The sequence below is a fragment of the Myotis davidii genome, unplaced genomic scaffold (genome assembly GCF_000327345.1).
Source record: "Myotis davidii unplaced genomic scaffold, ASM32734v1 scaffold1226, whole genome shotgun sequence".
NCBI lineage: Eukaryota > Metazoa > Chordata > Mammalia > Chiroptera > Vespertilionidae > Myotis > Myotis davidii.
This window is the reverse complement of record NW_006297390.1, coordinates 194589-210472: the sequence shown is the minus strand read 5'-3', so window position 1 is coordinate 210472 and position 15884 is coordinate 194589. Positions and strand designations below refer to the sequence as shown.

At 46.4% G+C, this 15884-nt stretch overlaps 1 protein-coding gene across 1 annotated transcript in view; it reads right to left on the bottom strand.

The window, feature by feature from the left end:
• SLC35D2 (solute carrier family 35 (UDP-GlcNAc/UDP-glucose transporter), member D2) overlaps positions 1-15884 on the bottom strand; it is a 51259-nt gene that overhangs the window by 17780 nt on the left and 17595 nt on the right. The window contains exons 5-8 of the mRNA XM_015570095.1: positions 9113-9184; positions 7683-7751; positions 4529-4631; positions 3010-3102 (exon numbers count right to left, since the gene is read on the bottom strand). Coding sequence (XP_015425581.1) covers positions 3010-3102; positions 4529-4631; positions 7683-7751; positions 9113-9184 — 337 coding nt within the window. The remainder of the gene's footprint in view (positions 1-3009; positions 3103-4528; positions 4632-7682; positions 7752-9112; positions 9185-15884) is intronic.

The window sequence follows — 15884 nt, the reverse complement described above, 5'->3', positions numbered from 1 at the left end:
TCTCTTTAACTGTCTCTGGAAATCAATGGAAAAGGTATCCTCGGGTGAGGATTTAAAAAAAAAAAGACACACATTAAATGTTGATAATTTCTGAAACTGGTTGCTGGGTACATGGGGATTGTTACACTGTTCTCTCTCCTTCTGTGTAGGTTGGAAAGTCTCCATCTTAAAGCTTTTTTTAAAAAAACAATGCTTACTTGTGAAAGAAAAGTATGCAATGAGTACAAACCTGTCATACTGACTGGCAAGCCCCAGGCCAATCAAAGGGGCAGGAGCATCCCCATGGCTGTAAGGTCAAAACCAAACAGACCACGGGAGGCTCTGTGTCTGAAAGATAAACGGGGAGCAGGAGGAAACCACACTCCCCCAACTGAAGCACTGACCTCCCCAAAGATGGCAGGCATGTGTGTGAACAGTGAGTGGAAGCTCTCTATTCCTGATGCCACTTAACCGGGGGGCGACGGAGGGATGTGCCTGAGTGACGACGGAGGAATGCTTTGCCCCTGAGAGTTGGACAGGCTTTAGCTTTGTCTCTCATAACGGTGAGGCCGTGTGAGCAGCATTTTAAAAAACAAGGTAGCAGGACGTGTATTTAAACACAGAAAATAATTCAGGAGTAACAATAGAGCACGTCTTCCTTTATACTTATTATTGCTGTAAAAATGTGTTGGTGTATGAATCCTTTCCATTTTGCATTTAAGGACTTTCTAATCATGAAAAAGGCATACTTATAGTTCATCAACTGTAACACACTCAATGTTCTTTGGCACATTGCCAGGCATAGAAACAGTCGCAGGAATGGGGAATACAGTACAGCCTGGCGAATACAGTCAATAATACTGCGATCACCACACATGGTGTCAGCGGCACGGATGCCGGAGTTACCCAGGTGATCACTTCTTAAGTCATATAAACGTGCCTAATCAATACACTGTACACCTGAAACTAATACGACATTGTGTGTCAACTATGATTTTAAATTTTTAAAATAATTTTTTAAAATAAGTAAGTACTTTGACTCAAACGACTAAAGAAAGTTCACCCACTGAGTGTTTTCACGGAGGCCCCATCTGTGAGCAATCGCTGCTATTGGCAGACCAGCTGCCTGTGAAGTCGAGGCCCAGGAGGGACCCCCACGCAGCGGCTCACCCCCTGCCCGACACCACTGCCCCCCTCCAGTCAGCCAGGAAAACCGACTCCGCAAGTGCTCCTGCCACCAACAACAGAAGCTGACATTTAGTCTGATTCACGAATCGACTCCTGGTGCAAACCACACTGGGCCGGCGAAACGCAGTGTCCTACTGCAGGCTGACACCTCTGCACAGAAAGTGCTTCTCCCTGGTGTCTGGTGCACAATCTGACACGGAGGCAGCCCCGGTGAAGATGACCCACGGGGAGAAGCTGTCCTGATTCAACCGTGGGCGCGGAAAAAGCCCTCCGCCCGCAAGGCTCTCCCGGGGCCTCGTGGTCAAACGGACGGAGGCGGGCGAGCAGGAGGAAGCAGCACATGTCATCACACGCTGTTTAGCCGGTTGGCTCACGGGAACCTAAAATTCCGTTCTGGTCACCATGCCATTCATGACACTGTTCCCACGGGAAGTATGCTTTTAGTTTCAATCAGCTGTTGAACGAGTTTCTAGGAATTTCTAGATTTCTACTTCAAGGAAGAAACGCAGGCCTTCTCTGCAACAGCCCTGAAATGCCACCTGTCAGCACAGGTGGACTCAGGGACTTCGAAGGAAAAACCCGATTCCGTGGCGATGGCATGGGACAAGTGGCGAGGGCCACTGCACCGCGGCTCATAATCTCGCCTTGTCCGTGGCTCAGAGCCTGCGGATGGCGGCTGAAGAGTGAATGCTTTCAGCCATCCTGCCTGCTCCTCCCCAGGGGGGGGTGTGCATGCTGGCACCCACACTGAGCCCCGCTACGCCAGGCAGCCCTGCCTGAGAGCTGGTGCTGCTGGGCAGTTCTCCATAGAGAACACGGGCATGGCTTTTGACTCCAGGGGCGCCGCTGCCAAGCCCACCCGCTGCCCCCTGGTTTTCCGAGAGGAATTGTGCAGGTGAGACAGCTCAGCTTCAGAATCAACGATCAGCCCTGCATCAGCCCAGGAGGCCCCGGAGCCGCAGCCTTCAAACCCCTGGAGGACAGCAGATGGGGCTTCCTCAGCCTGAGGGCTCCCCACCGCGCTGACGCCAACTCCAGGATCGCTGCCCGGCCGCTTGGACACCCAGGCCCAGCAATGAGGGTTAACGCCGCAGCAGGGTGTGGCACCTAGTGTTCCACTTGAACTTAACATCTGCCTAAGATGCAGGCAACGCTCCTGGAGGCGGCGTGGCTGGCAACTTCGGGGGCAGGGCTGGCAGGGCTGGCATTCCCGCGCTGCTGGTGTCCACACGCCCCCCAAGAGCCGGCCCCCACTCTCTCCAGCTGGGCCTCCGGCCTTCCCACTGACCCACCCCGTGTCTGTCCCTCGCTGGTGTGCAGCGCCTACGGGAGGGAGCAGGGCCGACAGCGAAAGAAAAGTACCTTCTCAAGATTTAAACACAGAGCCTGGGATAAGGGGACAAAGGGCACGATGTCTGGAAGTTGGCTTTAAAACATTCCAGGGCTGGGAGTGAAGGCACAGGGGAGGGACGCCAGGTGAATGGAAAGAGACCAGGCAGCGTGGAAGCTGGGCGGGCCCCTGAGTTCACTGAGTTATACTCTCTCCTTTGTCCAGGTTTTAAAATGTCCATGATCAAGGTAATGAATAAATAAGTTCACTTTTAACGTCAAAATTCCCTTCCCCAGGCTCCCCACCCCAGCAAGGAGCAGCGAGACCCACCCTCGGACTCTCATGGGGCTTCCCCCAAAGCCTCCAGCCACCTTCCAGGCCAGGAAAGGACATGCCTGGGATGTCGGCCATCCCGCTCTCATGGAATCCCGCAACCTGTTCCCCTTTTACTTCAGCGGCACCGGAGGCTACATACGGAAACGGCAGGCTGCTGGCCAGAGCGGCGGGCTCACCTGCCAGAGGTCCCCCGTGGAGGCGCTGAGGACGAGGGCCGGGACGATCATGAAGCAGGCGTTGTAGAAGAGCACTCCGTACTGGCCCAGCTCCTGCGACAACGGAAACTCCGCTCAGCAGCCGGTTCATCGCTGCCGTGAGCGTGTGCGGTTAGCAGGGGCACCCTGACCAGCTCTGGAGCGGACTATTTCCAGCACATTTCTGACATAAAGTGCTCCCCTTCAAGTGCACTGTCATCTCAGAATAAACATTCGTTTCACACGAAAAGGACAGATAAAACGGAGGGAGATGGATGACCTCCAAGGTTCCACCCTTCTCTGACATTCTAACTTTTTTTAAAGCAGGCTATTAAAAATAGGAACTCTGGGACAAAATAAAGAACATAAAAAAATGTTAATATATTGCCCTAGCCAGTTTGGCTCAGTGGATAAAGCATCGGCTTAGGTACTTGCAGGAGGCAGCCAATCAATGATTCTCTCTCATCATTGATGTTTCTATCTCTCTCTCCTCCCTTCCTCTCTGAAATCAATAAGAAAGGAGGGAGGGAGGGAGAGAGAGAGAGAGAGAGGGAGAGGGAGAGGGAGGGAGAGGGAGAAAGTTTTTTCCAGCTTTGGCCTTGCGAGCTCTTTTTTAAAAAAAAGTTAATATAAACAGAACTCCTTAGAAACATCTGCTCTTTCCATCGAAGAACCGCAGGTTAAGACACCAGGTATCTCATGTCCCAATCTCCCATAAATTTACTTCATTAAAGTGGCTCCACCACTTCTCCACCACTTTCCATACGGGGTGACATACTGTGACTCTCAAAAGGCAACAAACCTGCTTTTGTAAAACTGCCGGCACCAAAGAACAGACGGCTGTGCAGAGAAAGGCAGCCCGTGAACGCAGCCGGGGGAATGAGCCTGTCATCAGAGCAACCCCCTCCCCGACACAAAGAACGTGGAACAAAGAAACGCATGTCTGGCTCATCCTCGGAGTTTCCAGAACAGCTGGGTGGGGAGAGGGCTGGGGCCTCCACGGAGGCAGCAACTCAGAAGGAAAGCTCATCTGCCCACCAGCCCTCGGGACTGCGGACAGGACTTAGCCGCTGCCTTGCCCACAGAGGAGGAAACGGAGTTTTGAGGAAGTCAGGCTGATAGTCACAATGGCCCCGGGAAGCAGCAGACTTCACTGTGGCCCTCATCCCAGACTCTCATGCTGGAGTTGCTCTCAGTCTCCCTGTCGCAGAGGATGATGGGGAAAAGCTGCTTTTAACTGTAATTTACCTTTCAAAACAATCCCTTTTATATATTCTGACTTTGCTTCAAAAGAGTGGCATCTTTTCCTGTCCAATCTAATTTTCAACAAAAACTTTGCAAGGCGATGAGTCACAAGAAACTATATGGACAAGATCACTGAAAAGAAATGAGGGACATTGTGTAAATGACATTTCTTGCCAACTTTACAACTCATTTTCTGTTTTCACGTAAGTTCAGGGCCAGGTGACACAGCCTGAGACACAGGAGGGAGAGACGGTACCTTCGGGTCCATCTTCTGCTTCGTGTAGACCCCATTGGCTGCTGTGAAGATGTCATTCAGGAGCACAAACACGTAGCCTTCCAAGTTAAAGGCCAGGTCGGAACTGGGAGGGAGAGCAGAGGAGGGTGATTCAGAAGCTCACAGCTTGGCCCCACGTCCATCTTTCCCTGACAGATCCGCGGTGATGCTAGTAATTACCTCCCCCCCGCCCCCCGCGGTGAACGCCCACTGCTCGGCTTGGCCTCCAGACAAAACCAGGCCATCAGGCGGCTTCGCCTCCATCGCGAATGGCTTAAACCCAGAGGACATTAACGGTCCTGTAACTGCAAAGCCCTTTCTTTGGCTGACGGACCAGCTGGCATGTCTGCTGAGCCCTGCTTTTCTAAGGGGAATGACTCTACCACACACCCAGCGGCCGTTGCTTATGGTAGCGAACAGGGCCATCCCCAGGGTCCAGCCGTGGGGACAGCTGGGCAGTGACTGGGGCAAGAGGAGTCGCTGGAGAAACTGACGCCTCCATCTGGTGCCCAGTCACACACCGCACCCCCAGCACCTTGTCCGCCCAAAAGGCCAAGCAGGGGCCCATGCTTTCTCTGCGGCTCCTCTGTGGCTCCCCTCCTCCCACTCGTTTGAAGATCTCCTCCATTCCCACTTTAAATAGGTGAGACTAGCATGAAAATGTGTCGGGGCATGTGGCGTAGGGAAGAGAGGACAGCTGTTCAGCCAGGCTGCCATTCGTCCCGCTGCCCTGGACCTTCCAGGTGGCGTCAGACCCACGTCCTAAGTTACAGACAGACACTGCCCAGGAGGCCCTCGGCCCTCTCAGGGTCGGTGACTGGGGCCTGCGAATGTGACTGGCAACGGACAGGTGAGCAGTAGAACTAGGTATGCAAATTGTAGTCACATTTTATGTGTACAGAGTCCACAGAGACAAAGTGGAAGTCCATGCAGCTGTGGACTCGGGGCTTATAAGCCATTTTAACAAAGAAGAGGGTTTAGGTTTGGAGGAACAAATACACTGCAGGAGAGGGACCGGGCCATCCCTGGGGAAGCTCAGGAGGGGCAGGGTTGTCTGAGGGAGGCCTGTTATGCTGACTCCTCACCGCCCGGGGCAATAACTGCCTTCCCGTCTCTGGGGGAGGACCGGCCACCTCACCGGGAGAAGTGTGGCCGCTCGTAGGCAGAAAGGGGAGGGCAGAGAATTCCTACACCTGTTGACTCTCCACTGCCTTCCACTCAAAATAATGCTTATGCCAAAGTGGCCTACTTTGGAGCAGCATACCCTGATCCCCTTCAACATCAAAACAAGATAATCTCTAACCAAAGAGGAGGGAGTAGAGAGGGGCCAAAACTGCACCAACATATGAACACAAATTAAACTAGATTTTGCTTGAAGCTTCCACTGGCATTAGCATCTACAAATATATTTGTGAGAAAGTAAATTAATTTTAGATCACCGTAAATCAGAATTCTCTGGCTCAGTCACAGAAATAGAGTCTCTCAAAATAAGGGTTCAAACCTCCCGCCTACGCACATTTGGCTCAGTGTTTAAAAGGTGGCCGTTCCCTAACTTGGCAGAGTTGAATGAGCAAAAAGCCAGGCTTCTCCGAGGGAGGGAGGGAGGTGGAGCTCACTTCCTCAGGAGCTGAGGGTTCCCGGGAGCTCTCAGATCTCTCGGGGGCTGGGGGTGGGGGCGTAGTTCCAAAAGTCATCTGTTTAGGCCAGTAGTAAAAGCACAGAGGTTTGAGAAGAATTTACTTGTTTATAAATGCGCAGAGTCATGGTTAACCCTTGTGGCTCATCTAGGGTTGTTCACACACATTCTATTTCAACTTCTTCTAGACATGTGCCTTGATTTGGCAAATAAAATGTCAGAGGAATTAACTCATTGCTGTGGGCCAAAGTGTGCAGAGTTGGTGCACAGTCCCCCACAGGCCCTCTCCTGGCCCGGGGGAGGCAGGGTCCCTCAACCTGGATCCCTGAAGCTACACTGAGCAGAGCACACACAGCATGAGCTGGTGTTGGTTCGCAGCGTTGCGGGAGCCGACTATGTGCAGCATGCTAAACCACCGATCTGAGATGTGGGGGCTGTTTGTTACAGCAGCAGGAGTTGGCTGATCCAACTGAGTCCATTCTAGAATTACTTGCATTTGGATGAGTTCATCTCAGTGAGAGGGAGAAGGTGGGGTCTCAGCTGGCCTACCGCTCGGAACTGCATTTGTCACCCACCAGGATGGTATCCAGCCTGCGGGTGCTGAGAAGGGGGGAAATCGAGACTCATGTTCCCAGCTGGCTCCCAGGTTGTGTTGGACATTTGGGAAGCACGCCACCCTTCCCGCTCATTAGGGTGCCACGCAGATTAACGATGAGCTGAATTTCCACAAAATGGTTCTGGAATGTGCTTTCCTGCATGCAGCACCCGAAGTGCCATTCCTCACCACAGGCTCACAGACATTCTTACAAACCAGTTTCTGTAAAAGTCTTCCACTGGCTCCAGGTCAGCGGTTTCACACCGAGCTCTGAGACCCAGAAGGGGAGGCTGCGTGGAGACCCCGGAGCACTGTGGGAGGAGAGCATGCTAACGGAGCACACCCCTTTCTTAGCTACTTGACTCATCTGATTTTGTTTGAGTAAAAGTCTTCATGATTAAGGTGGGCTTTCAAATGCCAACGTGGAGTTCTCACTCCTGGTCTTGCATATCAGGGAGTAAGATCGGAGGCATGCCTGGCACTGGCTCTGGTCTCAAACATACCTAAACTTTTCATGAGAGGTTCTGCCCTTGGAGTACTGACTCCTCAGGCATCACAGCACTCGAGGGCTATATGAATCGGCTATTCTTCTTGATCAAATGCCCAAGTTTTCAAGTAAAATTTTATACTGAAGGCAAATACTCAGTAATGAAAGCAACCAGTTCAGTCCTTTTTATGAAGGAAAGCTGCATTGATATCGTATAACGCTCTCTTTGTATGTCCTCAGACATGTTCTGGCCCACACGGAATCCAGCTTGGCTTTCACAGGAACACACGGGGGTCCCCCTGACATCAACGGATCTGTCTCTTGGCTGCTCAGCCAGATGGGAAATAAAAGCGAGAGCGGGCTGGGCCTATTGTCAAAGACAAAGAAGTTACTGAGCAGAAACTGCCCAAAGTCTTACCCAGCTGCTATGAAAGCACCGAGAACGATGGCAAAGACGCTGATGATGATGTTCAAGGGATACTGTTTCCTGTCACAGATAAATAGATGGTTAGCTAGGCAGACAGACAGACCAAGGAAAGAAGGAGCGGGAAAACATATGGACTCTATTTTTAAAACAAACTGACAATAGACATTGTTAACCGTTTTATAGCTAAAATCTAAGGAATACTGCTTTACCCAGAGAAAGCATTAGAAAAGTATCTTTAAGGAGATGAGTAAGTCAAACCAAATTTACTGTGTTTCCTAAGCAACTGCCTGAATCCGGTTATGAGTGTCTTTCTCTGTTCTCACTGGAGAGATGCTGAGACAAAATGCAGGACAGCTCGTGCCGGTGGGGCTAGTCAGTATGTACTTTATCAAGCACCCAAAGGTTAACTCAACAGCAGGATTTAAAGCACTGAGCCATCACCCAAATTTCATGGTTAAACAATCTGCACAGCAAATCAGGAATGGCCCCTTTGAGTGTCAACCTGAGTATCCTTATGAGAAATTTCTAAACCAACATTCTAAAATCCAACTTCCTCTAATTATGTCACATCATAATCTCTGCATCAGAGTGGGTGTCGCAGCTCACCTCCCTCCTACCCTCACAGTTTTGTGTGGACAACTGTTCCTCTGTGTTCCAAAATCAGTGTACATTCCCTCTGGATCAAGAAACATTTACATCTATTTGGTGGTGGTGGCTTTTTATAAAAATCTACCACAAACATGCATTATTTTTCTAATGTAAAACTACAATAAAAAAATCACTCATGACTTGGTTAGTGTGGCAAAGTTGGTTGGACATCATCCCATACACCAAAGATTATGGGCTCCATCCCTAGTTGGGGATGCATTTGGGAGGCAATCCATGGATGTTTCGCTCTCTCTCTCCCTTCCTCTCCCTCTCAAATCAATGAAAACATATCCTCAGGTGAGGATTTTTTTCAAAATCACTCGCCCTAGCCAGTTTGGCTCAGTGTATAGAGTGTTGGCCCTCAGACTGAAGAATCCCAGGTTCAATTCCTGGTCAAGATCAGGTACCTGGGTTTCAGGCTCGATCCCCAGTCCCCGTCAGGGTGCGTGTGGGGGGCAACCAACTGACTTGTCTCGTTCACATCAACGTTTCTCTCTCTGTCTCTCCCCCCTCACTTCCACTCTCTGTAGGAAAATCAATGGCAAAAATATCCTCTGGTGAAGATAACAAAACAAAACAAATCTTTCATGAAGTTGGTAGGGAATCATGAAAACAGGAGACTGCTTGTAAGTTAAACTATTTGTCCTTAAGTTACAGCTACTAGGAATTCAAACCCACTGTGTGGAAAGAGGACGGGATGTTGAGGATTTGCTAGGGAAAAAGACCACAGGGAAGGGAGAGTGGAGTCGAGGAACCGAGGAAAAGGCCGTCACCCGAGTATGATGGTTTCCAGGAGTAGAGTCAGCGGGATGGTAAACTTCCTGAGCACGGTGAACATCGGCAGGCTGTCGGGGAGGGTGCAGGCAGAACCACATCAGACACCAAGACAGGTTTCACATGTTTCACATTTTTATTTAAGGCACCAATTTTCCAAATGAATATGAGGAATTAATCTTATTCTCACATATACTACTACTAACAAATCACATTAAATAATTCTAAAAATGGAGATGAAATGCTTTCATGCCACTTTCACTCATTAGCTATTTAAAACAACATAACATCCAACTACTACAAAACTGCTAAAGCTAGTATACAATGTGAAGAACCAATGGACCCTTTGGCAAAGCAAACTGGGACTATCTATCAAGAGTCATTAAATGGGCCCTGGCAGGTGACTCAATTGGTTGGAGCATCTGGTAGACCTAAAGTTGTGGCTTCCATTCCTGATCAGGGCACATACCTAGGTTGTGGGTTTGATCCCTGGTTGGGGCGCCCATGGGAGGCAATCTCTCTCTCTCTCTCTCTCTCTCTCTCTCACATTTTTATCCTTGGGTGAGTAAAAATTCTCTCTCTGTCTGGCTCTCTTCCTCTGTTCCTTTCTTCTCTCTATAAAATCAATAAACATACCCTCAGGTGAGAATTTTAAAAAGTATTAATGAAAAAAAAGCAGGCAAGGTACACTTAATGATCAAAAGTTAAATGTTTTCCCCCTAAGATTAAGACCAGGAGGTTCTCTCTCACCACTAAGTCTATTCACTATTATAATTGAAGTCCTAAGAGGGCAATTAGGCAAAAAAAAAAAAAAAAAAAAGACAGGGAAGGGGAAAAAAGCATACAGTTTTGAAAAGAAGAAAGAAACGTATCTTTATTTGCAGAGCATATATTTAGAAAAGCCTAAGGAACTCATTTAATAATTATTACAACTAATGAACTAAGCAAGTATGCAAGAAACAAAATGAATCTACAAAAGTCAATTGTATTTATATTCACTCTCAATGAACAATCCAAAAGAAAATTAAAACATTCCACTTGGATAGCATCAAAAAGAACAAAATTCTTAGGAATAATTTTTTTAAAATATATTTCTATTGATTTCAGAGAGGAAGGGAGAGGGGGAGAGACACAGAAACATCAATGATGAGAGAGAACCATTGATTGGCTGCTTCCTGCACGCCCCCAACTGGGGATCGAGCCCGCAACCCGGGCATATGCCCTTGACTGGAATCGAATCTGGGACCCTTCAGTTCACAGTCCAACGCTCTATCCACTGAGCCAAACTAGCTAGGGCAGGAATAAATTTAACAACAGAAGTGTAAGACTTCTACACTAAAAACTACAAAATAGCCCTGGCTGGTGAGACTCAGTTTGTTAGAGTGCCATCCCATACATCAAAAGGTTGCAGGTTCAATTCCCAGTCAGGAAATTGAAGTTTGCAGGTTTGAGCCCTGGCCGGGATGCATACCAGAGGCAACAGATTGATGTTTTTCTCTCTTCTTCTCTCTCTAAGAAATCATTAAAAACATATCCTCAGGTAAGAATTGCAAAAAAGAAGAAAGGAAAAAATACTACAAAATATTGCTGAAAGATGAAAGATGATAAAATAGAAAGACACTTCATGTTTATGGATCAGAAGGCTTATTGTTGTTAAAATGGAAATACTCCCCCAAATGGATCTATGGATGCAACACAATCACTATCAAAACCTCAGATGGCATTTTCCCCCAAGAAATTGACAAGCTGATTCTAAAATTAACATGGAAAGGCAAGAAAGCTAGAAAGCCAAAACAATATTTTAAAAAGAACAGAATTGGTGAACTGAAGTTCAAAACTTACTATAAACCTACAATAATCAGTACTCATTTAAGGATAGACATATAACCAATCGAATAGGATCAATAATCAATCAATAAATCCTTGAGGGTGTGTGCGGGAGGCAACCTTTCACATGGATTTATATTCTCTCTCCCTTTCTCTCCCTGTAAAAATCAATTTTTTAAAAAAGTATTTAGGAGAAGCGTCCCTAGCAACAGTCCAATAAAGAGAGGACTTGGGTGCCAGAGCACCCCCTTGGGAATTGTTTTGGAAGTGAGTTGAGCTGTTGGTCGCTGCCATGGAGTCTTGAGAAGCTCAGCATCAGACTGAAATGAAAGATGGCGGCAGAGTAAGTGGGTGCTGCACGGACATGCTCCCAGGAACAAACTGGAATTACAACTAAAATACAGAAAAATTTCCTGAATAATCCATGGAAGATTCACAGGAGAGAACCCTGATACTGCATAGGGACTGGTAGGAGGGGTGGAGGTGCAAGAGGGCTGGCCGGGCACCCCAGACAGCAACCGAAGTTCTGAAGAGATATCTCAGCTGTGGGGGGAGCCGCTGAGAACTCTGGGGTCTAATCCCCAAGCTGGGCCCCCAGCAGAGAGCACCAGAACTGAGAAGGGTGCCCACACAACATCTGGCAGTGAAAGCAGCAGGGTGGCCGTCTGCCAGGGAGAGACCTGGAAATACAGGCACCCTCTTAAAGGACCAACACACAAAATTCCCTGTGGAGCCACCCACCTTGTGCTCTGGCAGAGTGGACTGGAGCAGTGTCAGCAGAAGCCAGGATTGGGGACTTGGGGTTAGAGCTCAGAAGGCAGACACCCCCAGTTTCCTGGGTGAGTCATTCCCTCATGCATAGGAGGACATCTTTCCCACATAGTCATCTGCCTCGCCTCGGGGGAAGATAGTTGACACACCCTATTGGAAAACACCTTGCCCTGAGGCCATTTAAGAGATTAAAAGTAACAATTAGCCTCCAGGCAGAAGCAACTGCCCCACCCTGTTGAAAAAAGTCTCCGCCACACCTGAGGATGATTGCCTGGGGGCAATTGAAGTCGGAATCCTATTAGCCTGTAGACAGAGGCGGTCTCTGGAGGCTTTGAGTCTTTGCCTGATCCAAGTGGTCAGAAACAGCATTTGATACTGTCCTGCACTAGAGAGTGACAGGCAAAGAGGACCTACCTAATACATAGCCACAAACCAAAACAAACAGCCAAAATGAGGAGACAAAGAAACAACCCCCAAATGAAAGAACATGAGAATTCTCCAGAAGAGATAAATGAAGCAGAGATAAGAAATTTATCTGAAATAGAGTTCAGAGTAATGATAGTAAAGATGCTCAACAGCATGAAAAAAGATATAGTTACTATGAAAAAATGAAATAAATCCGTACAATTATGGTCAATTGGATCACAACATGAGGAACTGTATTTAAAGGGCCAGAAGGTTGAGAACCACTGATCTAGACCCATTATTTCCACTCCAAATTGCAAAATGGTGACTTTCTAACTATATCACACCTTCTACATTTCCTGTCTAAACTTCTCCAATAAATACAAATTTTCACCATTTCACACAGGAAAGACAGGATAAAAGCATCATTTATAAAGGTCCAGAGTCATAATAGTGTTCTGTCACCTTCATTGGTAACCAGTAAGAGTTGTTTTTGCTGTCATTATGAACTCACAAATTTTCATTTACTTGATACAAGTCCTTTATCAGATATGTGTTTGCAAGTATTTTCTCTCAGCCTGTGGCATGTCATTTTCTTAGCACTGTCTTTCAGAGCAAATGCTTTAACTTTTCATGAAGTTCTGCTTTCATTTTTTTTTTTAATGGACTGTACTTTTGGTGTTGTATTTAAAAACTCATTGCCAAACCCAAGGCCATCTAGATTTTCTCTTAAGTTTTCTTCCAGAAGCTTTATAGCTTACATTTCACATTTAGGTGTACAATCATTTTGAAGTTAATTTTGGGAAAGATGTAAGGCCTGTGTCTAAAAACAGTTTCCCGTGTGTAGATGTCCAGTTGTTTGAGCACTAATTGTTGAAAAGACACTCTTTTCTGCTGGTGGGAATGTAAACTGGTACAGTATGAAGGTTCCTCAAAAAATTAAAAATAGAGCTACCATAAGACCCACAATCCCTCTTCTGGGTATCTACCCCCAAAAAAGAAGATGTGGTCCATATATACAATGAAATAATACTCAGCCATAAAAAAAAAAAGATAAAATACTGCCATTTACAACAACATGGAAAGCTCTTAAGTAAAATAAGTCAGATGGGAAAGGACAAGAACCATGTGGTTTCACTCATATATTCAATATAAAACAAAAAAGCAACAAATGAAGAAACGAAACAAATTAAAAAAGAAAAAAGCTCACAGATAGAGACAACAGAATGGTGGTTACCAGAGGGGAAAGGAGCTGAGGGGAGGATACAGAGGGTAAAGGGGGCCAAATACAGGTGGGGCAAAAGTGGGTTTACAGCTGCAAGTATGCAAAACACAGAGTTCATTCTTGTTTTATTATTTTTTTGGTCTTTGTATTATTTTCCATATGAACAACTGTAAACCTACGTTTGCCCCACCCTGTATATGGTAACAAAAGGAGACTAGAAGTCAGGTAGTAAGCACACAACACAGTATATGGATGTTGTATTATAAAGTTGTACACCCAAAATTTATATCATGCTATTAAGCAATGTTACCCCAACAAATTTAATTTTTAAAAAAAAAAAGATGTTGCCCTAACCAGTTTGGCTCAGTGGATAGAGCGTCGGCCTGCGGACTCAAGAGTCCCAGGTTCGATTCCGGTCAAGGGCATGTACCTTGGTTGTGGGCACATCCCCAGTAGGGGGTGTGCAGGAGGCAGCTGATTGATGTTTCTCTCTCATCGATGTTTCTAACTCTCTACCCCTCTCCCTTCCTCTCTGTAAAAAATCAAAAATATATATTTTTAAAAAGATGTTTCCACTAGGATCACTAAAAAAAGAAGCCCTCATCTGGGAGGCAGAGCCCCCGAATGTGAGAGGTGGCAGCTGTCAGCTAGCTGAGGGCTCCCCCAGAGCTGAAGGTAAACTCAGAGGAAGCCGAAGAGGACACATGTTAAGACGGCAAAAACACCCACCTTAGGGAGCTCTAAAACAAATTTGGGACAATTAAGGAAAAATGATTGCCCTGATCTCAGAAGGAAACAACAAACCAACTAAAATGTTTAACTGAAGTCCTGCCACTGTGGCTCAGTGGTTGAGTGTCAACCTATGAACCAGGAGGGTCATGGTTCCATTCCTGATCAGGGCACATGCCCGGGTTGTGGGCTCAATCCCAGTGTGGGGTGTGCAGGAGGCAGCCCATCAGTGATTCTCTCTCATCAGTGATTTTCTAACTCTCTCTCCTTCTCCCTTCCTCTCAGAAATCAATACAAATATATTTTGAAAAAATAAAATGTATATCTGAAAACAGTATTTCATGCTTTATTTTTTTGTTTTTAAACCTCACCTAAGGATATTTTTTCCATTGATTTTTCAGAGAGAGTGGAAAGGAGGGGGTATGAGGGAGAGAGAGAGGGGAGAGAGAGAAAAATCATGTGAAAGAGACACGTCGATTGGTTATCTCCCAAACATGCCCTGCCCAGGGACTGGGGATCAAACCTGCAACCCAGGTACATGCCCTTGACCAGGAATCAAACCCTCCACCCTTTGATGGAGCTGGCGCTCTAACCACTGAACCATGCCGGCCAGGGCACTATTTTTTTTTTCATGACTACACCTGTCCTTTCCAAACAAGAGTGAAAGGTACCAGTTCTAATTTCACAATTTTTCATTTAATATGTCCTTTTCCTTCTGATCTACCTCCCATCTGCCTCATTTCCTCTTACTATACAGGCAGGTTTTCCTCCATTTTTAAATATGTTTTTTTAAAAAATATATTTTATTGATTTTTTATAGAGAGGAAGGGAGAGGGATAGAGAGTTAGGAACATCGATGAGAGAGAAACATCGATCAGCTGCCTCCTGCACATCTCCTACTGGGGATGTGCCCGCAACCCAGGTACATGCCCTTGACCGGAATCGAACCTGGGACCTTTCAGTCCGCAGGCTGACGCTCTATCCACTGAGCCAAACCGGTGCTGGCTTTAAATATGTTTTTATTGAGTTTTTAGAGAGAGAGAAAGAAGAGTGACAGAGAGATAGAAATGTTAATGAGAGAGAAACATCATCGATTGGCTGCCTCCTGCATGCCCCCAACTAGGGATCGAGCCTGCAACCAAGACACGTGCCCTGACCAGGGAATCAAACTGGGGACCTCTTGGTTCATGAGCTGATGCTCAACCACGGAGCCACACCGGCTGGACATTTTCCTCCATTTTTTTCACCCTTTGCAGAAACTTAATTATTTACATCTCTGTCACAAGATTAGTGACTATGATGTGTTCATTAGGCCACATATTCCACACCAGGTTTCCTCATTTATATGATGACTGGCTCTTTCTACACTTCCATTCTTATTTTTTACGGTGACTTTTAACAATAGTAGAGTCAATCAATGGACCCTAAAATAAATATCAATGCAAATTTCAGAAGTGTATAGCACATACTTGAAAATAATGCCTGTTATTTCATTCTCCCTGTACCAAGCCTGACCTATACCACATCTAACAGAATGTTTCAACTTTTATAAAACTGTGATGAAACCAAAAGTTACACAGGAATGGTTTTTACTGAATAAGTCACCCCTCTTATCTTGATTCTAGAGATCTCACTTTCTATGTTCAGACTTGAACATAAACCAAAAAAAAAAAATCAGCTTTTGAACATTTATAAAGGCATTAACAAATTAAACTCAAAACTCCACCTTATTTTCTGCAATTATTAAATAATATTATGTAGCACAAGCAATATCTTAAAAAATCAAACTTGGTCTTTGCACCATTAGAGGCAAA